This window comes from Marmota marmota, unplaced genomic scaffold, assembly GCF_001458135.2.
Source record: "Marmota marmota marmota unplaced genomic scaffold, marMar, whole genome shotgun sequence".
In the NCBI taxonomy this organism is placed as follows: Eukaryota; Metazoa; Chordata; class Mammalia; order Rodentia; family Sciuridae; genus Marmota; species Marmota marmota.
The window spans coordinates 7,328,477-7,350,816 of record NW_025999924.1 but is presented as its reverse complement, the minus strand read 5'-3'; the positions used below and the strand labels follow the sequence as shown (position 1 = coordinate 7,350,816).

General features: G+C 34.1%; 1 protein-coding gene and 1 long non-coding RNA gene across 3 annotated transcripts in view; one reads left to right on the top strand and one right to left on the bottom strand.

Moving 5' to 3' along the window:
- The window catches only part of Dhx29 (DExH-box helicase 29), a 45,806-nt gene that overhangs the window by 16,410 nt on the left and 7,056 nt on the right, over positions 1–22,340 (bottom strand). Inside the window, exons 2-13 of one of the 2 annotated variants that reach the window (XM_015497300.2) lie at positions 19,921–19,994; positions 18,492–18,605; positions 17,330–17,459; positions 16,174–16,319; positions 14,410–14,538; positions 11,280–11,406; positions 10,413–10,571; positions 8,116–8,281; positions 7,765–7,888; positions 5,510–6,118; positions 4,049–4,192; positions 100–276 (exon numbers count right to left, since the gene is read on the bottom strand). In XM_015497300.2, the coding sequence (XP_015352786.1) occupies positions 100–276; positions 4,049–4,192; positions 5,510–6,118; positions 7,765–7,888; positions 8,116–8,281; positions 10,413–10,571; positions 11,280–11,406; positions 14,410–14,538; positions 16,174–16,319; positions 17,330–17,459; positions 18,492–18,605; positions 19,921–19,994 (2,099 nt within the window). The remainder of the gene's footprint in view (positions 1–99; positions 277–4,048; positions 4,193–5,509; positions 6,119–7,764; positions 7,889–8,115; positions 8,282–10,412; positions 10,572–11,279; positions 11,407–14,409; positions 14,539–16,173; positions 16,320–17,329; positions 17,460–18,491; positions 18,606–19,920; positions 19,995–22,340) is intronic. The other variant, XM_048800034.1, reaches the window with a different exon arrangement.
- Positions 9,947–15,642, top strand: LOC125615759. The gene is made up of 2 exons (XR_007346353.1): positions 9,947–10,255; positions 15,271–15,642. It is a non-coding gene; the product is annotated as an uncharacterized LOC125615759 (long non-coding RNA).

Here is a 22,340-nt window from a genome sequence, read left to right as displayed (position 1 = left end):
AGGAATAGTTTGGGGCTCAAACTACAAGGGACTATGTTCTGGGAAAACTATGTTACGAATGCAGCTTTTGCTTACACACATATTACAAGAAAAACTTACCTCAACAGGATAACTTCTTCCTGAAATTCTGAGAATAGGGCAGTGTGTGAAATACGTAGAGAACTTTTCACTGTCCACAGTGGCACTCATCAGAATCAAGTGTAGATCAGAACGTTTCTGTAAAATTTCCTTCAAGATAACTAATAAGAAATCTGATTGGACACTTCTTTCATGAACCTAATATAAAGATATACCAAAATTAATCATATATAAGGTCTAGTAAGAGGTTTAAACAATTCCACTTGCCACACTGTAGGCTTCTACCCTAGGATATGGCTTGGAGATCAGACCACATGTGGCTGATAAGAGTAGACTGTCTCTCAAACTTTACTTAAAGGAGTGACTCCTAACTCTCTGCTATTAATATAAAACTCTACTGTTATCACTACAGAAGACAGATGGTTTATCCACTATGTAGGAAAAATGGAGATAATCAGTAGCAATCTGACAGGTTCACTATTACCATCCACCAAAAAGAATTTTATGCCCTTCAGTGCATGCACTTTAGAGAAGATCACTGTGGATCTCCTATACAGCATAAACAAGATATATTCTCAGGACTTAACAAATATCTGCTAAATATACAAGTCTATCTTCTTTCTGTACTCTTATTTCTATTCCCTTTTATAACAGATATAAAGTAGCATACAAGATAAACTATATCAAGATAACAAAACTGTGTTCATCATTCACTGGCTTGGAAGGCAGGCAGTAGTGGTTAAGTGTTTGAGCTCTGGAATCAATTATTTGGGCTTAGTTCTTGGCTTAGTGATTTCAGTCAAGTTATTTAACTATCTCCAGGTCTATTTCTTTTTCTATAAAAGGAAAACACAAATCATGTAAACTTCATAGAGCTGTTGGGATAATCAAATGAGATAAAACAAAATCTTCAAAACAGAGCCCACCAAACAGTAAGTTCTCAGCATTTTGTTAGATGCTGAGGTTTGCAAAAAAAATCCAGACAGTTTTCTTTATTTAAGGATTTTTAGTCATTTGGGATATTGTATATGGTGGCCCAAAATCACATTGATGGGTAGCTAATTCAGGTGATCAGGAAAGGTACCAAGAAAAATTGCCAATAATTCTGAGAATTGAATGATGAGTTTGAAAAAAGGTAGTGGGAGAATAAAAAAAAAACAAAAACAAAAAAACAAATAAAAAAACCAAACAACAACAAAAAAACCACAGGATGAGAAAGGGAGGACAGGGTGTTAGGTCAAGGGACACCAACATATAAAATCATGCCCTATGTTCAATCTCTAGTAACAAATAAATAAATAAATAAAGTACATAAGATGGAAAGGGAGATCGTAATGTACTTCAGGGGAAAATAGAAACTCCAGAGGTACCCCATTAATAGTTGTGTAAGATTATATTAGAGAGCTGAGACTTTATGCTAATAAGTCAAGGAGGGCAGTGATTAAAGCATTTTAAAGCAGGGAAATCATGTGGTTTGTGTTTTATTTTAAAAATAAATGCTCAGGAGTCTGAGGCAGGACTGAGAGTTCAACATCAGCCTCAGCAACTTAGTGAAGATTTGTCTCAAAATAAAAAATGAAAAGGGAATGTGGTTCAAAGGTTAAGTGGTCCTGGGTTCAATCCCTGGTACAAAAAAAAAAAAAAAAAAGGTTACTGGCTACAATTGGTCAATGTAATAGAGGAGAACAAAACAGAAAGCTGAAGTTCAATTTATGAGAGGCTTTTATAGTAATAAGATGTGGTGGTCTCATATAAGGGTGATACCAGTGAATTTAGAAAAAAGTGAATGAACTTCAGAAAGGCAGAATATACATGAATAGGTGAAAGGATTTAGGGGACTTGGGGGAAAGAAAGAAAAGCTTGGATGTTTTTACTGTGGGGGTTTGACTAGGTGATTGTGAGGATCATTCACTGAGATTCAGTGAAGAGAAGGGGCAAGATACAAGGAATGTGCAGAAGGGGTAAAGCTGAGTTTTGGAAATGCTGAATTCCAAGTTTCTGAGACTGAAAGTATCTAGAAGTCGGTTGGATATTTACATTTGAAGGTCAGGAAAGAAAACACCTGATGGATGACATGGGTCTGGCAAACCTCATCAAACAGATGATAATCAATACAGATAAAGATTGCATTAAAAATAAAAAAAAAGAAGATAAAATATGTAGACTATTAAGATCACTTGGTATAGGTGTTCAGAAATTGTATGTTAAGTATATGAGCAGCCAGCAAAAAACGTTACTTAATCTACACATTGACTATAAACTAAAACCAATCATACAATTCCCCAGGGAATAGTACTGTTTTGAGCATCTTCATAAAAGAGTCTTGTATAATATAATGAACTCTGCCCAACATCTCTTACATCCTTATACTTAACATGATAATGAATTTCACTGGGCTTATTTTATTCTTACTATATTGTTTAAGGGGTTGATGGTATGAAGGGAAGCTCAATTCTGTTAATCATTTCTACAATATATGGCTAATACTAAACATCAAAGAAAACACCTTCTGGAAGTTGATCTGGTTTTTAAATTACAGTTCATCTGGATCTATATTTACCAAGCAATTTTCTGCCAATAATTTGGAGGTTCTGGAGAACTTACTGACTAGCTGACAGAAATAATTCAACTCACCTAGGAGTAAATATTTCTCATTATAAATATATTTTTTGCCTCATTCTGACTCTTGATGGTACTGATATAATCTAGGTCTAGGCCATGCAAAGCCATAGCTGTGACCCTCATCATCCTGTGCACCCTATGGGTAACCCTTCCAGGGAGAAGGAGTTATCCAAGGGCCTACTAAACAGCCATTTGGCCTCCTTCTAACATGTTAGTGATAAGGTACAATCTGCCCCCATTAAGGAAAAAAGACTCCTTACATAAAAATTCCTATACTTACCTACTACCACAATATTAATTATTAATATTTCTATTAACATTTTCTAACCAAAAGGAGGAAAATAACAAAATAATCTCCATGTTGTTGTTGACTGATTAAAAATCACTGAATGACTAATTTTTACTACTGCTTTCTTAATTTAGTGAATGAATTAACATTTACAAAAAACTTCACACCAGAGAAATTTTTAGTATTTTCTGAATAATAAAAATGCTATATATCTTATCTCTTTTTGAAAAAAAGATACACAATCAAATTACTTAACATAGATAGGCTAGTATGCCATTTAAAATAATTATAGTGTGAAACTTTTGGTATAACTCAGTGTGTATTCCAATTTGATTCAAGTAGAGGTAGGTACATCTGGAGAGAAAAAAAATGACATATTAATGATTTTTTTTGCCTTTTGTTTAAGAGTTAGAGCAAACCTTTTAAAAACTAAGAGGCAGAATAGTGGTAAAGAGCCCAGACTGGTATCAGAATGCCAGGGTTGAAGAACTTACTGGCTATGTGAATTTAGCAATATGTGACATCTATGTACTTTAATTTCCTCAACTGTAAAATAAAGATATCTATTTCATTAGGTTGCTGGAAGGATATAATGAATTTATATAAGTGTGTGTGTGTGTGTGTGTATTGGTGAATGATCCTTTGAATAATATCAAGTATATACCAAATATTAAAGAGCATTTATTAAATAATTAATGAGACAATGGTTAGAGAAAATTAAATAATTATTATTTGTAAAGTATCTGTCATTTAGTTAGTAAGCACAGACAAATGTTAGCTAGTATTAAAAGTAACATCTTTCTGTTTTTTAAATTTTTATTTTTGCTGCCCTGGGGATGGAACCCATGAGCATTCTATCTCCGAGCTATATTTCAAGTCCTTTTTATTTTGAGATGGGTCTTGCCAAATTATCCGGCTGACTTGAACTTGGAATCCTCTTGCCTCAGTCTCTGGAATAGCTGGGATTATAGGAGCGTGCCACTGGGCATGGCAGAAGTAGTATCTTTTTAATAGAAAAATGTTAGAATCTATTTGGACACAACTATAAAATTTACTTACCTCATCTACAATAACATGAGACACATTAGTTAGAAGACCATCTTCTTGAAGTTTCCTTAGTAAAACTCCTGTAGTACAATAAAGTAACCGGGTAGATTCACTAGCTCGAGATTCCATCCGGATCTGATATCCACACAAAACATTCTGAAGGAGAACACAAATTTTGTGATTATATTCTCACAAGTAATTTGGGAAACAGGCTATAAAAAGTGAAATAAAAATAGGCTGGGGATGTGGTTCAGTGGTTAAGTGCCCTGGTTTCAATCCCTGGTACATAAAAAAGAAGAAAAAAAAAAAGAGAGAGAGAGAAAAAAGAAAAAAGAAGCCTAAATGCTGATCTTGCTGCTATAGAGTAGTCTAAATCTATTTAAAGCAATTTATTATCATCAAGTGTTTCCCGTTACATAAAACTATACAACCCTTTGTTCCCTTTAAGGAATTGATGCAAAAAGCTGTTCAGCTGGCGTCAAGTACCATTTATATGATCATTAAAACATTGGTAAATATTAAACTAATCTTCTACTATAGTATCTTGGAACAAAAACATTGAGGTACTCAGGAACAGAATTTTAGAATAGCTTCCACCAAAATCCTGTAAAGCAGATGAACAAAGCGAGTATCACACCTAATGGAAATCTTCAAGTCTCATCCATTCCTATCATACTTTCTTTCTTACTCCTGAAATCTTTCCTTTGACTTATGCATATGTGTGTCACCCCCTACAGCTGCAGCAAAGAAACTGTCTATCCTCCTCCTTATATTCTGACAGAAACCCAATTAGCTAAAAAAAAAAAAAAAAAATTAACGAGGTTGCTCATCTTAGAGATGAAAATATTGTATGCCATCTCCAGAAAGAAAAATTCAAAGTAAATAAACTGAAAGTTACATGAGCTATATTTGTTATACTTGGTTCTAACCAGCTTAATTTATTAAATGAATCCCTAATTCTTTAGTCAGCCTGATTAAGGTTTAGTCAATTTTGCACACATGAAATGCATGATAATAGTTGAGTCCTTTTTCCATTTTTTTAAAAAAATGTGGTTTGAAAATAGCTTAGAATTTTCATTTATGCTGTTTTTCCCTTCTGCTCATTAAAAAGAATGAATGAAAATCATTCAGGGATGCATTCCATAGAAAAGACTTGCAAAAGATATAATAGATTAAAATCTGGATCTGTTTATATTTTTTGTTTGACTTTGTACATAACTTATTTGAACATTCAACTATAAAGATAATATAGTCTTCTTTTATATGAGAATTTTAATGACAGGATTAATGATAAACTTTTCATATGAAGGACAATAGCATAATATCCAATTAGAAAAAACATGAGAAGTGCCTGAAACATGCTATTGAATGACCAATAACATCCAGAATCAAATATGGTCCAGGTTCCAGTTGGATCCCAAGAGCAAAAATGAGTAATGTCATCACTCACTGAGGTGGAGTACAGTATCTTACCCTTCCTCCAGGTCCATTTTCACAGCCCAATTCATCACACACTCTGGTGGCTAAACTCACTGCTGAGATTCTTCGGGGCTGGGTACAGACAATGTTACATTTACTTGTTTCCCGCTCATTTAGGAGCAAATCTTCCAATAAAAAATGTGGTACTTGAGTGCTTTTACCACTCCCTGTTTCACCTGCCACAACTACTACCCGGTGCCTTTTAAGGGTTTCCACAATTGAATCCCTATGTTTGAACACAGGTAACTGTTGTCTTTCCTTTAGAAGTTTTTGATATTTGGGTGTACTTTGCAATTTTCTAAAGAGGTTTCTAACAGGTTCTAAATCTTCTGTATTTGCTGACTCCAAAGACAGTGTAGAAAAATCCTCGTCAGAAACTAAATTTTCCCAAGATTCCTCAGGATCATCAGAATTTTCTCTTTTATTTTCAGAATGCTGTTGTTGCTGTTGCTGCTGCTGTTTCAACTTATTCAAAAGTTTGGCAATAAAAAGATCACGTGGCTTATTAGTTTCCATTTTATTTAATTCTTCCCTTTTCTTTTCTGCATCACTCCACTCCAGCCAAACATCTCGGTAAGTGGGAGGTAGTAACTGATGAACAGACTATAATGGGAGGGAAAAAAAAGCAGTATTTTATTTTCACTACTGGATATCCAAATTCAGCAGATCTAAGCTTAGAAGGATAGTTACATTCTTCTTAAAATGTAATTGAACAAACTAGTAAGTTACTATTTTAAGATACATATGCAAATGATGCAAATTCATAAGTAGCTTATTATTTTCAGGTTTCTTGACTTATTAGCTATGTGATTTTGGGGGCAGTAACTTTTTTGTGCCTTAGTTTCTGCATTTAAAAATGAATAACAATAGTCTCTTCATTATAGTCTCTTCAATGTCTTATGAATATTCTTCATAAGATTATTCCAAAGTTAACTTTAGGTCAGTACATGTGAAGTGCTTATTCCTAGAGCATGGTAAACTATAGAATAAATGTTTATTATTTATTCCTACAGTGGTACTATATAAAATGTAAATGAACCATAGAGCACTTAAAAAACATACAAAACTTCCTTTGAGATTCTGGCAGTTGATTAAAGTTATAAATTAAAGTATTTTAAATGAACTATATTGGGTGGAATCTAATTTTATAGTATGAAAGAACTCAAAATTATCTCTCTGACATTGTAATTTTTACCAAGTAAATATAGCTTACAATACTTTATCTTGCAAACAAAAATAAAGTCATACAAACTTGGCCAGAAATTAGAAAAGAATTACTATTTGGAGTTCCACTTAATTAGCAGCTAAAATTTTCAATGGCTCTAATTTCCCAGTTATTATAAAAAGGAAATGCCAACAAGCCAAGTTTTAAAAAGAACATGAATTCTGTTAAAGAGAATGGAACTGAAACCATTCCTTCAGTTGTACTTTATTCTTATCTTTCCTCAAACTGGAAATATATTATTCATATAGCCTAAAGCTGAAAAAACCAATGTCTATAATGTTAAAGTTAAGAGACAATATAACACTAAAAGAAAACAAGCCAGTGTGGTGGCCTGTAATCCCAGAGCTCAAGAGGCTGAGGCAGGAGGACTGCAAGTTCAAAGCCAGCCTCAGCAAAAGCAAGGTGCTAAGCAACTCAGTAAGACGCTGTCTCTAAATAAAATACAAAATAGGGCTGGGGATGTGACTCAGTAGTTGCTCCTAGGTCCAATCTGTGGTATCCCCCCAAAAGAAAACAAACTTTGAAAAATTCTCTTTAAGTGAACGAAATTGCACTTTTAATCTGTAAATTAGTATAGCTAAAAAATTAGATAAAAAAACTGTCTCTTTTGGACTTCGACTTCTATCGAAGGACAGAGAGAGATTGAGCTGTGTTTAGGGGGTGAAAGGAAGCCAAACTCAAATGGTTTAGTATCCCTTATCCAAAATGCTTGGGACCAGAAAGATTCTAGATTTTGGAATATTTGCATACATAAGGAGACATTTTGGGGATGAGACTCAAGTCTAAACACAAAATCCATTTATGTTTCATACATACCTATACACATAGACTGAAGACAATTTTATATATTAAAATAATTTTCTTTGTGAATAGTTTCTTGGTATAAAATTTTCCATTTGTGCCATCATGTCAGTGCTCAAAAAGATTTGGATTTTGGAGCACAATTTCAGATTGGAAATGTCTAACCTGCACATCCATTATTTCACAAATCATTTTTGAAGCCTCTAGGCCTAAAAAGTCTCACCTGCCCTTTCACTAAACGATACAGGGCTAAAGTAGCTCCCAGGTGCTGAGCTTGCATGCCATCCTCTGTTAAGATTGTAGGGCATACTACTAGGACATCATCATCAGACTTGATTACTCTTACCCTACAGAGGAGTCAAAGAAAAAAAAAAAACAACACTGAGGTCAGATTATCAATAAAGTGAAAAATCCGTTAACAACTTAAATTTATATTAATTATTTTAATATTTTCATGAAAGATGCTGCATACGAATTTATACACACTATGAACCTGAATGTGAATTCAAGTTGCTCAAATGAGTTTCATTTTATACTTTTCTAAAAGTCATTTCAGTTAACCAGAAAAACATACCTACATTTCCAGTATCTACCTACTGGGACTTTTTCAAAGGAAGGATTTGGACTCTTAGGAAGATTCTTCCTAACCCAATCGATCAGAAATTGTTTGGGAGACTTTCCAGTCCAGCTTCGAGCAGTATAGTCAAAATTTCTTACATCATGAGATTCTTTCTTTTTATCTAAAATGGAAGACAAAAAAATGGTTCTTTAAACTAGTCATGCAGTAATATAAATTCTCTTTTGAGTGATCAAAGTCCTCTTGCCTTTGGGAACAGCACTTTTGGAAGACAACAGGAAAAAGGTTAGACAGAAAGGTTTGCTTTTCCTTAAGTAGTGAACTAGACCATAGAAAATTCTGCATCTTTAAAAGAAACTGTCTTGTTGAGCACTGTGGCACATGCTTATAATCCTAGCTACTCTGGAGACTGAGGCAGAAGGGGTTTCAAATTTGAGGCCAGACTCAGCATCTTAGTGAAACCGGTTCAAAAAATAAAAAGGGATGGGGATGTAACTCAGTGGTATTGCATTTGCCTAGCATGCACAAGATTCTTGGTTCAATCCCCAGTCCCTGCCACACACACTCTTGAGGAATTTATATATTCTTATAAAATGTCCACCTGAATGACAACATTTGGTAGGCTACCCCATAAGCAGTTACTGAAAAATAAGTTAGATGTCACTTTAGTTACTACTACCAACTTCAAAGGTTTCCTGTTATATAAAATATAAAATGAAAATTCCTTATTATTGCCAAAAACCTTCAGTGGCCATTTCTGCCCACCAGTTGCCACTCATCCCTCATGCCCATTATGCTGTGATCACACTGGCTCTCAAGTCAATTCCCCAAATGCTTTAAGTCTGCCTAACTCAATACAATATAGTAGCCACCAGCTACATGTAGCTAATTAAATTAACTAAAATTAAAACTCAGTTTCTCAGATATAGTAGTCATATTTTTAGTGTTTCATATTCATATTTCCTAGTAGTTGGATATCACAGATATAGAACATTTTTTAAAAATATTTTTTAGATGTTGATGGACCTTTATTTTATTCATTTATTTATATGTGGTGCTGAGGATTGAACCCAGTGCGTCACACATGCTAGGCAAGTGCTCAACCACTGAGCCACAACTGCAGCCCCTGATACAGAACATTTATATCACAGAAAGTTCTGTAGAACAATGCTGATATAAGCTCTTTTTTCACCTTAGATTTCTAATGTTCTGTCTTGCTTCTTTGGAGGCTTTTTTCACCAGCTTGCTACCAGGCTAATATCTACTCATTTGTCAGATCTCAGAGCTAAAGTCACAGCAAAGCCTTTCCAATCAAATTAGGCCATCCTGATACCTCTATGTTAAAAGCCAGTTTTATTTGATAGTGCACATCACAATTCAAAATTACACATATATCTGTTTAAAGTTTACCATCCCTACTTAGGCTACATACATGAAGAGGGCAGACCAGGTTATTTCGTCCACTACTATATACCCAACACTTGTCATTATGAACAATGATTCAATAAATATTATTGAAAGAATGGATATTTTAATATGTAACAATTCAGTGTAGAACTATAATATGCAATCTAGAAATAAATAAATACTAGCTATATAAATATATAAGTACTAACTATATCAATAATTTACTTAGGAGCACACAGAATTTCATGATCATTTATGTGTGGTGGCATGGAAGGAGCTAGGGAAGGCTTAAAGACGAGCTGCTGTTTGGGTTGTACCTAGGGATAGGTTGGCTAGTAGCACGTAGCAAGAAGAGCAGAGTAACGGAACCATGAAACAACAAATGTTTTGAAGAATGATGTGGCTGGAGTATATATAGCTGAGAAAACAAGGTAGAAAGGTTGGTTGTGGCAAAGAATTCTGAATGCCAGCTAAAGGATTTGACCTTGTTACTGATGTAGTCTTTATCATGATGAAGGTTTCTATCAGGAGGGGTTAGGGATGTAACTCCTGACTTGAGTTCCTGAGTTCAATCCCTAGCACCACGGAGGGGGTTAAAAAGGTGTGTGTTTGTTTTAAATAGGAAACTCTCATTTCAATCTGTGTTACAGAAAAGCACCTGGTGTTTGGAGAATGACTGGAGAGGAATGAAGCTGAGACAAGGTATCTGTGATTCCAAAATGCTCTACAAGTAAGTTACCACAATTGTTACTGCTTTAAAAAAAAAAAAAGCTTATCAAAGTGTAATTACACGGTTACTTAGGTTTCAAAAAGTCAAAGTAACACACTTTATGACTGATATTTTGTTACTCATAAATTATATCCTGACCACTTTTCCTTCATTTTACCTTTCTCTTCTTCCATAGCAGCTGCAGATTTTTCAAATAAATTAAAGTTCAAAGCACTCTCCCCTTCTGTGGCTATAGAAGGCTTTTTCCTTTCATTTTGTTGATGTGAAACCTTTATGGCTGGGTTGAATACTGGATGGTCTTCTAAAGTTTCCATTTCTACCAAGAAAGATATTTAGTTTCATTTACTTTTTAAATTTTATATTGTTCTTAAAAAAACTTCATCAGAAATAAATACAAGGGGGTTAGGGTTGTGGCTTAGCGGTGGAGTACTTGCCTAGCACATGTAAGGCACTGGGTTTCATCCTCAGCACCACATAAAAATAAATAAAATAAAGCATTGCGTCCAACTACAACTAAAAAAATAAATATTAAAAAAAAAAAGAAATAAATACAAGGAATTGTGTTCATGTCTTTTTCTTGAATGGACATAGTATTTTAATGTATAAATCTGGGGTTGGTGAACTATGTATAACTTCTAGGACAAATCCAGCCTGCTGCCTGTTTATGTGTGGCTGGTGAGTTAGAATGGTTTTTATATATATTTTCAAATGGTTGAAAAAATAAAAATAAGACTACTGGGTGACATGTGGACGCTATATGAAATTTATAGTTCAGTATCTATATAAAGTTCTATTAGAACATAGCCATTCATTTCTATATTGTCTTATGGCTGCTTTTATGTTGTAATAACAGAGTTGAGAAGTCATGACAGAAGCTGTATGGTCCACAAAGTCTACAATATTTATAATTTGGCGTGTTATAGAAATAAAGTTTGCCAATCTCAAACATGAACTGTCAGGAAAGAGCAGACATATTTTTAAAAAGACAATACATTTCTACACCTAAGAATTTGAAAATGTTTACCTCTTTGAAATTTCCTTATTTTTTCTTGAGCCTCTCTTTGGCCTTGTTTGTTTTTTTCTAATTTAAAGGTAGCTGCTTGCTCCTTTGCATCCAGAAGTTTTGCTGCAAGAGTCAAGTATCGTTCATTCTGTTCCAAATAAAATAATCGAGAAGAAATAAAAAGAGCAAGATTATCTATGGCACTATATTATATTAAAACCTATGATCTTTTGGCTTGACCCTTTAACCCAACAGAGCTACTTTTAGGATGTTTTCACTAGAGAAATAAAACAAATGGAGCAGAGAGACATTTAAAAAACAAAAATGGAGTTCTGAGGAAAGCGGATGTGACAAAACAAGGACATGACTCTGCTAAGCAAAAACTACAAGAGTTGAAAGCCAGACTCAAGTTATAGTTTTTTTCCCCCTTAGGTTAATAAATGATGGCAGACTATAAACATAAAGGCATATGATAGAGAAAATAAAAGCATATGTGGTGCTGCTATGAAATAATTGTTAAGAGGAAGAGGAAAAAGACAATTAAGCAAGCAGAACAAGGTGAATTCTGGGACCATTTTGTGTAGAAGCAAACATCAAATGGTATTAAGAGGAGGCTTAGGCCCACCCAGGGACGCCAAAAAAAAAAAAAAAAAAAAAAAAAAAAACACTGCTAAAAACACAGTGTAAATATCTCTTCCAAGACTCTGCTTTCAATTCTTTTCAGTATGTACCCAGAAATGGAATTGCTGGATCATAAGGTAATTCTATTTTTAGAGGAACTGCCAAACTATTTTCCACAGAGGCTATACCACTTAATGTTCACACAAACAGCACACATTGGTTCCAATTTCCCCATCTTTATCAATACATTTTTTGTTTTTTGGTAGTCACCACCCTAAATGGTAAGAGGTATCTTGCAGTGGTTTTGATTTGCATTTCCCTAGTAGTTAATAATGTGGAACATCTTTTTTGTGTGTTTAGTGCCATTTATATATTTTTGGAGAAATATTCCTTAGCCTGTACATTCAGTAAAGCACCAGTTTTTGCTGATTTTTCCTTTGAAATGTCTGTCTTCCTTTCAAATTTCAGTCATTATATCACATCTGAGTAAGTGCAACAGCTACCAAAATGGGTAGGGTAGCTTTTCAAATTACTTTGAACTCCCTCAAACTACTCAATTTGAGCTAAAATGTCAAATTCTTCTTGTCAGTCAGCCAGTCCTATAGTGGCTTTTTACCATGTAGTTAACATTCATTTTCTGGGTATCAAAGTCTTCCAGTCTTAAGTGAATTCATTTATTTACTCCTAACATTTATCTTTGCACATCTATTTTTTAATACCTAAGGACCTGTGTATAATTCCACCTCTGCACCCCTTGCTTCACATTATTTTATTCATTTGGCCAACTTTCTATCATTCTTTGCCTGTTTGAACTCTATGCATCTTTCAAGTTTCATTTCTTTCAAGTCTTGACCTAATGGTCCCATCAGAAGACACCTCTTCTTTCTCTGAAACCTAAAGCAGACTTAAATTGCCCTAAAGAATTTTATTTTGGGGCTGGGGTAGTGGTCTAGCAGTAGAGCGCTTGCCTAGAATGTGCAAGGCACAGAGTTCAATCCTCAGCACGAACAAAGGTATTGTGTCCAACTACAACTAAAAAAAAAAAAAAATTAAAAAAAAATTTATTTTTGATTTTAATAAGGCACAAGGCTAAAAAACTCGTGTAGGAAAAAAAAAAAAAAAAGGTTTCTATCCTACCTTACTCTTCTAAACCTTATCACTAATAAGAGCTTTCTGTGTGTCTTCTAAACTTTAAGACTGTCAATATGTGTTTTTCTTTTACACAAATGGATTCATCATCATATTACACAGTATTCTATAACTTATACCACAATGTTTGTTTTTTCACCTATTGACAAACATGTGTGATCTGCAGTGTTTGGCTATTATGAGTATTTGCATACAATGTTTTCATTTTTAAGGAAATATCTGCACATGAAATTGTTGGGCCATTTGGAAAGTGTATGTTTAACTTTATGACAAAGGGCCAAAGTTTTCCAAAGTGGTTGTATCATTTCATACTCCCATTAGCAATGTATGAGTTTTCCAGTTGCTCCAAATCCTCTGTAACATTTGGTATTACAGATCTATTTTAAAATTCAGTCATTTTACAAGAAATATAGTGATATCTCACTGTAGTTTTAATTTCTCTGATGACTAGTGATATTGAACATATTTTATGTTCACTGGCTATCTAAATATCTACTTTTATGAGGTGTCTGGTTTTTACAAGTTCTTAGGTAGAAGTCCTTTGTCAAATATGTGTATTTTAATATTTTCTTACCACAACTTGCTTTATTCACTGTAATTATCTGGATCTTACATGTTCCCAAAGACCCTTAACATAAAGGCTTGGCCACTAGCTTCTGGTGGTAGAACCTATAAGAGGTAGGCCTAGTGGAAGGAAGTTAGGTCACTAGGTGAGAAACTTCAAAGAGAATACTGGGGATTTAACCCAGGGGTAATTTAACCAGAGAGCTACATCCCTATATCCCAGCCCTTTTAAAATTTTGAGATAGGGTCTCACCAAGTTGCTCGAGGGGCTTCACTAAATTTCTGAGGCTGGCCTTGATCTTAACATCCTCCTTTCTCAGCCTTCTGAGCCACTGAGATTTCAGGCATGTACCCATGCCCCGGGCAAACATTTCCTCTTTATAAGTGGATTCTCTATGGTATTTTGTCATAGTGACAGGAAGCTAACATATTCCTTTCTTAGCATATTCTGCCTTACATTATTATTTTATCACATGATATTTATTTTTTCTCCAAACTATAGGTTTACTCTGTAAGGGAATGTATTTTACATTTCTTTATTATTTAAAGCCCTACCTCTTACAGGTTCTTTATTATTTAGCACACTCCCTACATGTAACAATCATTCAAAATATTTGATGATTATCTCTTTAAATGTGGGGAAAATGTAACTAACATCTATTAAGAAATTACTCTGGGTCAATTTTTTACTTACTTGTTATTTTGTTCCATCTTTATATCAATCTGTAGAGGTATGTCTCCAATTTACAAATAAGGAAACTAAGGGTCAAAAAGTTAAAAATCTTATCTAGGAATATTCACCTAGAAGCCTACTTACAGGGTCAAATTTCTTTTCCTCTTCTAAACTTTTAGAATTCTCACTCTTATCTTCTTCATTTTGTTGTTCAGCATATCGCAAAATCCACTCTTTCATATTTACTTCCATAGGTTTTTCTTCTTTTTTTGTCTAGGAAGAAAAAGCAAATATCTGAAAGACTTAAAAGTTAGAAAAAGGTGTCAAAATCACCAACTGTCTGTTTTAATACTTCCTCATACGAAAAGTGGGCATATAAAAGTCTCAAAAATCATAATCTTTATTCAGTGAAGTAAAAATGAACGCAAGTCAATTTTACTTTGAGAAGTCTAAACTGGCAAAATCCAAAAAATATTTTTACATAAAGGGGTAAAAAAGAATGAAAAGAACACTGTTAAAAACTAGTATTGTTTCTTGAAAACAGGGGTTTTATGAGGATGATGCTTCCATAGGTGTTTGATAACATGAAAAATATTTAAGTATAATGTCCTAATAAACTACACTTCCTCCCACAATTGTCTTCTATAGATTTTTTAGGTTTGGCCATGTGACTTGCTTCAACCAATGGGAGATTAGCAAGACTGATTAAAGCACAGGCTTGATAAGAATTTGTATACTGGGGCTCATTGTCTAAAAATACAGTTGGGCTTCTATATCTGTTGGTTCTGCATCTATGGATGCAACCAACTTCAAATACAAAATATTCAGGAAAAATTGCATCTGCACATAAGAACTTTCTCTTGTCATTATTTCTCAAGCAATATAGTGTAACAACTATTTATATAGGATTAAAATATATGAGAGGATTTGTCTAAATGATATATCAAATACTACATTGTTTTCTTTAAGAGACCTGAACACCCACAGATTTTGGTATTCTCATAGGTCCTTACAGATAATCAAGAGACAAGTATATTTCTTCTTGGAAGCCAGATGCCCTGTAAGGAAATCCAACTCTTCAGAGACCACCACATGAGGAAACCCACACTTACTTATCATGTGAAGAGACTGCACGATGAATGGATGCCTGGATAGTCTCTAGCAGAGGCCATCAGTCACGTGAGAGAAGAAGCCATTTTATTTTATTTATCTTTTAAAATCTTATTAATTTTGTTTTTACTTTTTTGGTTCTTTTTAGTTATACATGACAGCAGAATATATTTTGACATATTATACATATATGGAGCCTAACTTCCACTCTTGTGGTTGTGCGTGATGTGGAGTTATACTGGTCATGTATTCATATATGAACATAGGGAAGTTATGTCCAATTCATTCTACTGTCTTCCCCATTCCCATCCCCTCAGTCCAATCTGGTGAACCTCTACTCCCCTCCACCCCCATTGTGAATCAGCATCCACATATTAGAAAGAACACACGGCCTTTGGTTTTTGGGGATTGTCATGATAGTCTCCAGTTCCATCCATTTACTGACAAATGCCATATTTTCATTCTTTTTTATGGCTAATATTCCATTTTGCATATGTACTATGTTTGAAGAAGCCATTTTAGATGTTCTAGCCCCAACAGATACCTCCTAGAACAGAACTGTACAGCTGACCCAGAATCATGAGAAATAATAAATAGCTGGTGTAAGCCACTATCTTTTCTGGCGGTCAGTTATTGCAATAATAGATAATTAAGACAGGCTGTGATAGAAAAGTCTGGCAAACCATTTATTATTTTTAAGAAGTAAAAATGTTATAGAAACCTAATATTTGTATTCTTAAAACTATATGTACTTCACTCTGATTTTATATAACTTTTAATGTTTAATTCTTAAATTACCTTAATCTTATGGTCTTCTTCCTGTTTTTTTGTTTTAATTTGCAATGGAGGTGTAATAGTGGCTTGTATTTGAGGAGACTGAAATTTTGCCCTACTTTTAGGTTGCGGCTCTTCAAATTCCTGACTGAATCCTTCAGGAAGCGCATCTTAAGATAAAAACAAACTGTGTTGAAAATAAACATGCATATGATACATAAAACACATTTGCTTTACAACAGATAACAAATATTTATTTGTTAAACATAAATCCTGAAAAACACTTAAGAGCATCTAATTTCCTTCTACCTCTTATCTTCTAAAAATAGAAATCTTAATAATGAGCCTGGTTTTACTTGTCAAACTAGATGTGGGTATACTTATCAGGCTCCCACATTTTTTTTTTTTGTTGTTAAATATTTTTTTAGTTGTTGATAGATCTTTATTTTATTTATTTACTTATATGTGGTGCTAAGAATCAAACCCAGTACCTCACACATGCTAGGGGCAAGCACTCTACCATTGAGCTACAACCCCAGCCCTTCTCCCCAATTTTTTTTTTTTTTGTACAAGGGATTGAACTCAGGGGCACTCAATCACTAAGCTACATCCCTACCCCTATTTCTGTATTTTATTTAGAGTCAAAGAGTCTCACTGAGTTGCTTAGTGCCTGGCTTTTTGCTGAGGCTGGTTTTGAACTGGCAATCCTGCTATCTCACTCCTGAGTCGCTGGGATTATAGGTGTGCACCACTGCGCCTGCTCCACCAAATTTTTAGAAAGAGATCATAACACTTTCTACTCTTGCTTTCTGTCATAGCATGTGGTAGTATCCTCAATCAATCACAAAAGCTGTTTTCACTTCAGATTCTTTCCAAAGATTACAACCATGATCCTCTATTTAATCAAATGTTATTAATCTAAAGACAGCCCTAATTTGTAAAACCAAAATCCAGGAGACCTAGCCTAATAAATTATAGACAGACAAAATTTAAATTTTCTTGCAACCATAACCTCCATGGAAAATACACTGACAACAGATGAAGGTAAGAACATTTAAAATAAAAGTAAACAGCTACAACTGTGAAACATTTTAAGGACCAGTCAAAAATTTGATATGAATACTGAAACTATTTAAAAACATTTTAGAAACTGAAGAAATTTAATGACAATACTATTTACCATCTGAAAGGTTTAAACAGAGCCAATCCAAGGCAGAATGAAGATCACCTCCATGTAAGAGTGTATTGGTCATGGCATCTTCTATGTCCTTGGTCTTAAATGAAAATGCTTGTAAAGCCATGTATAAATCCTATAAAAAGGAAATATAAAAAAGTCACATGTCAATTTTCTTTCAGTCCTAATTTTATTCTGTCATTCATTTTAAACTAGAAAGTCTGACACAAATTAGAATTTCAGAAATATCTTTTGTGAGGGAAGTGAGGTTATAGCTCATGGATAGACTACTTGCTTAGCATGCACAAGGCCTTGGATTCACTCCCAGCATTACCACCCCCCCCCAAAAAAAAAGAGAATAAAATAAAGAGAGGGAGAAAAATAGTTATTTCACTCCCTCTTATTTGAAAAGTTAAATGTGCTCACTGTAGTGAGAATTTGGGAACTATAGATATATTTTTAAATGATGGATTAGGAGAGATTGCCCATTTTCTCACTGTTCAAAGATAATATTTGTAGTACAGTATGTTTCCTTTCAGTCATTTTTCTAAAATTTGGAAAACAAATTTCAAATAACATTATAACATAAATCTCTTCCCCAAAATTACTAGAAACTGTTCAACAGCACTTATCACAACATGCCTATTGGTAGATATAATTACATACTTTCGTAAATCTGAACACTGAGAATTTTTTATTAGCAATGCTTCAACGGACATCTTTGTATATAAAGCAGCTTAACATTCTTTCTATAGCATGATCTTTAGATTGGGCAGAACTGGGTTTAAATATAGATTCTGCTTACATGTTACTTATTAATAATCTTGGGCTATAACCTGTCATTTTCTTAAGCCTCAATTCTTTCACTTGAAAAAATGGGATCAAAAACATTACTTTGTAAGATTATTCTATCAGAGAAATGTAAGCAAAGTACTAACAAATAAGGGCTTAACAGTCCCTTAATTTTGGGACTGTAACTTAGTTTTCATGTCACAATTTAAATGTATGCACTTCTATCAGGTATAATTTCTTCTCCATTCTTGCAGCCAGAAATCGTCTACATGAAATCTCAAAGGAAACTGAAAAGTCTTTTTTATCTCATATGTGGGCCTTTCTTAAAAATACCCTGGTAAAACTACTAAGGAACTTACAAAGGTCTGCAAAATACCTGTAACTTTTTAGCTGTAAGTCTTCCAGAAATCACTCCCTTGTCAATATTTTGCTTTTTATGTTCATTGATCACTCCAATAATTCTTTGCTCTAGTTTATTATTAATTACCACCTGTTGAGGTCAAAAAGGTCACATTAATTAGAAGCTAAATTATTAAAAGATTAGAAGCATATCAAACAGCTTTTTATCAGCTACAAGCAGATACAATAATAATAATTATTATTTTTTTTAAGACTACCATTCATCTGACCACAATCCTACGTCATACTTCAGGAAAAATGGGATATGAAAAAAGCAATAAAATAAAATTCCCTATCCCTCCCCCCAAAATTATCTTATAAAGCCTCTTGAGAAGACACTGTCCTTGGACCACCCTTGGGTTGCTATGATAAAGACAGATTACTAAATCCTACACAAAATACTGACTAAAGAAAACTTAGAAATGGAGCCCAGAAATCTGCCTTAATGTAAATCAGCCAAAGCACAAAGGCTGAAGGAATAAATGCTACCCTAAAAAAAGACATATCAAATAAAAGTAAAATCTTTTTCTATATAGTAATAATAGGCTATACAAATTCTTTTTCTTTTCTTTTTTTTTGTTACCCGGGATTGAACCCATGGTTGCATAAGCACTGAACCACATGCCAGCCCTTTTTAAATGTTTTTTTGAGACAGAGTTTTGCTAAGTCCTTAGGGCCTCACTAAGTTACTGAATTTTCGATTCTCCTGCCTTAGCCTCCAGAGTCTTTTGGGATTACAGGCCTGTGTCACCATACCCAGCAGGTTACACAGTTCTTTTGGCTCCTAGAGTTCAATTCCCGTTTTTTCCTACTAATAATTTATCTTTTGTTCTTTCCCTATTTTTAACCTAAGAAACACACAAGCATCTACTACAAAAAATACCTTTACTGTTTCTTAACTGAATGTGTACTAACAGCTAAGCTAAAAAATATACTTCGGGCATTCAGCCTAGCCAGGAAACAGACAAATAACCCAACATGGCAATGCTTTGCAAAGATATTTTCAGTGTTGTGAAGGGACTTCATGGGGGCCACACAGGTAACAAATGAAAAGGGGAAAGTGATGATATTCCAGGCAGAAAGCAAAGGCTTAAAGGCATAAAAATCATGTGGGATCTGGGGAAACAATGAATGTGCTACAAACTAAAGTTTTAAAGTGGAGAAGAGGCAGGAAAGGTATACTAAGTCAGATCTGAAAGGATTTTATGTATGCCATGCTTAGAAACTTGATACTTTTCCAGACACTCTCAACATATGTGTATAATTTATTTCTAATTAGTAGAAATTAGTTCTTAGATTACTATGCATAAAAATTTTAAATAACCCATCATTTTCTTATACTTAAGGATACTTTTTTTTTTTTTTTTAAGGGAACATTTCTTGAAATGACTTAAAAACTTACTCACTTTCAAAATAGATTTATCCAGATTTGCAGGACCACCAGAATCATTTGCAGAATTAAAACTATAAATTTTCGGACCTGCATGAAACAGACAACAAATAGTTAAGGCAATTTAATGATTAATATCCATTATATTATTTTCCTGTAAATATTATATGCTGAATTTCAGCTATCCCCTACTTTACCAAACTCAGCAATCTAGTAGTTAGTAATACCCCTCTAAATTTTCTAAACCATTTTATCAATTAACATTCTTCTTGGTTAACCAGTTTCTCTTGAACTACAAATGCCTATATATCTTTTAGGTTAAATCCATCATTAACTTTGTATTTTTTAATCAGATGTTTTTCTTCCTGGCACGTAGCTAAGGCAACTTCTTGGAGAATATGAGATTGTTGGGAGAGAAGATGGTAATTCTGAAGACAAAACACTCTTCCTTGAAAGTGGGAGTGAAATGGAAGTAGGTGTTTCCATCATCTTTTCTCCTTGAACTCAAGCCCAAAGTTGCTGAATTAATTCCCTATGGCTGCCATAACAAATCATAACAAACATGATGGCTGAATACAACAAAAATTCGTAGGGCAGAAGCAAAAAATCAAGGTATGAGCAAGACCATGCTCTTTCTTGCTTTATGCAAGACTCCTTCTTCTCCTCTTCCAAGTTCTGGTAGCCACAGGTGTTGCTTGGCTTGTGATAGTTTAATTCATCTCTGCCTAATTCTTTATATGGCCTTCCTATGTCTTTCCATGTCCTAATATTCCTCTTTTTTCTTGATATTAGTCATTGGATTTAGGGCCCACTCTAAATGTAGGATGATTTCATACTGAGATCCTTAACTAATTACATCTGAAAAGACTTTCCCAATAAGGTCACATTCTGAGATTCCAGGTGGATATTACTTAACTCAACCCAACAGTTGCCAAGCCTGTTCCAGTCAAGAAAAACACTGTATATTCTCAGTCCTCTAACAATGAATAACCCGGAAGGAATAAATACTATTTGCAAATTTTTGGTCACATGATCTCTTTATCCTCTTAAAAATTGAGATTCCAGATAGTTTTTATATGGGTTATATCTGTTGATTTAATTTACTACATTATAAATTAACAGGGAAAACTCAAGTATTTATTAATTAAAAATAATAAACCCATTGTTAATATACATAATATATTTACTAATATATATCTATATTTAAAAAAAATAGTTTCCATTTTTTGCAACCCCCCCCCCCCTTATATTTGGTGCTAGGAATTGAACTTAGGGACTCATGCAACAAATCTAATTAATAGCTAGTATCTTTGTCAGCTTAGGCTGCCTAACAAAATACTACAGACTTCTGGGTGACTTATCTAACAGAAATTTATTTCTCACAGTTCTGGAGTCTAGGAAGACTAAGATTAAATTGCCAGGTAGGTAGACTTCTTTTCTTGGTATGTAAGTGGCCACTATTTTGCTATACATTGTGACTTTTCCTCTGTGCTTCCTTGGAGAGAGATTGAGCTCTGAGAAATCTCTTCTTATGAGGATACTAATTCTATTGAATCAAGACCCCATCCTTATGACTTCTTTTAACCCTAATCACCTCCTTAGCGATCTCCTCTCCAAATACAGACACATTAGGGGTTAGGGTTTCAATATATGAATTTTGGCAACAGTCAATAATATCGGTTTCTGCATTCAGTCCACCATAATAACACACTTCACGTATCCTCTGGAAAACTCCACTTTACACTCAGGAGAAAATGAGCAAAAGAAAAGACAAGTAACAATTTAAGAATAATACCAGAGGGGCTGGGGTTGTGGCTCAGTGGTAGAGTGCTTGTCTAGCATTCGTGAGCCACTGGGTTCAATGCCCCGCACCACATAAAAATAAAAAAATAAAATAAAGGTATTGTGTCCATCTACAACTAAAAAATTAAAAAAAAATAATACCAGAATCTTATAAAACTTAGCTACTTTTTTGGGGGTAGGGGGTACTGGGGATTGAACTCTGGGGCACTGAACCACATCCTCAGCCCTATTTTGTATTTTATTTAGAGACACGGTCTCCCTGAGTTGCTTAACACCTTGGTAAATTGCTGAGGCTGGCGTTGAATTTGCGATCCTCTTGCTTCAGCCTCCAAAGTCACTGGGATTATAGGCCTGTGAAACTGTGCCCGGCTACCTGCTTACTTTTATAAACCCTAAAATAAGGAAATTTTTTTTTTTCTCACTTTGAGACACTTAAACATCAAATTTAAGTGTTGCTTATTATGGTTTCAAAAATCGAAGTCTTTGGCTTACATTAAATTCTGTAAGATTTAATATAATTAGACATTTTAAAAGAAAAAAACTTTTTGAAGGTAACTATTGGAAAGTAACTACTGTTCTTTTACTTTTGGGCAGTTTGAACAAGGGATATTTGTGGTTTCCTGAATTTCTGCT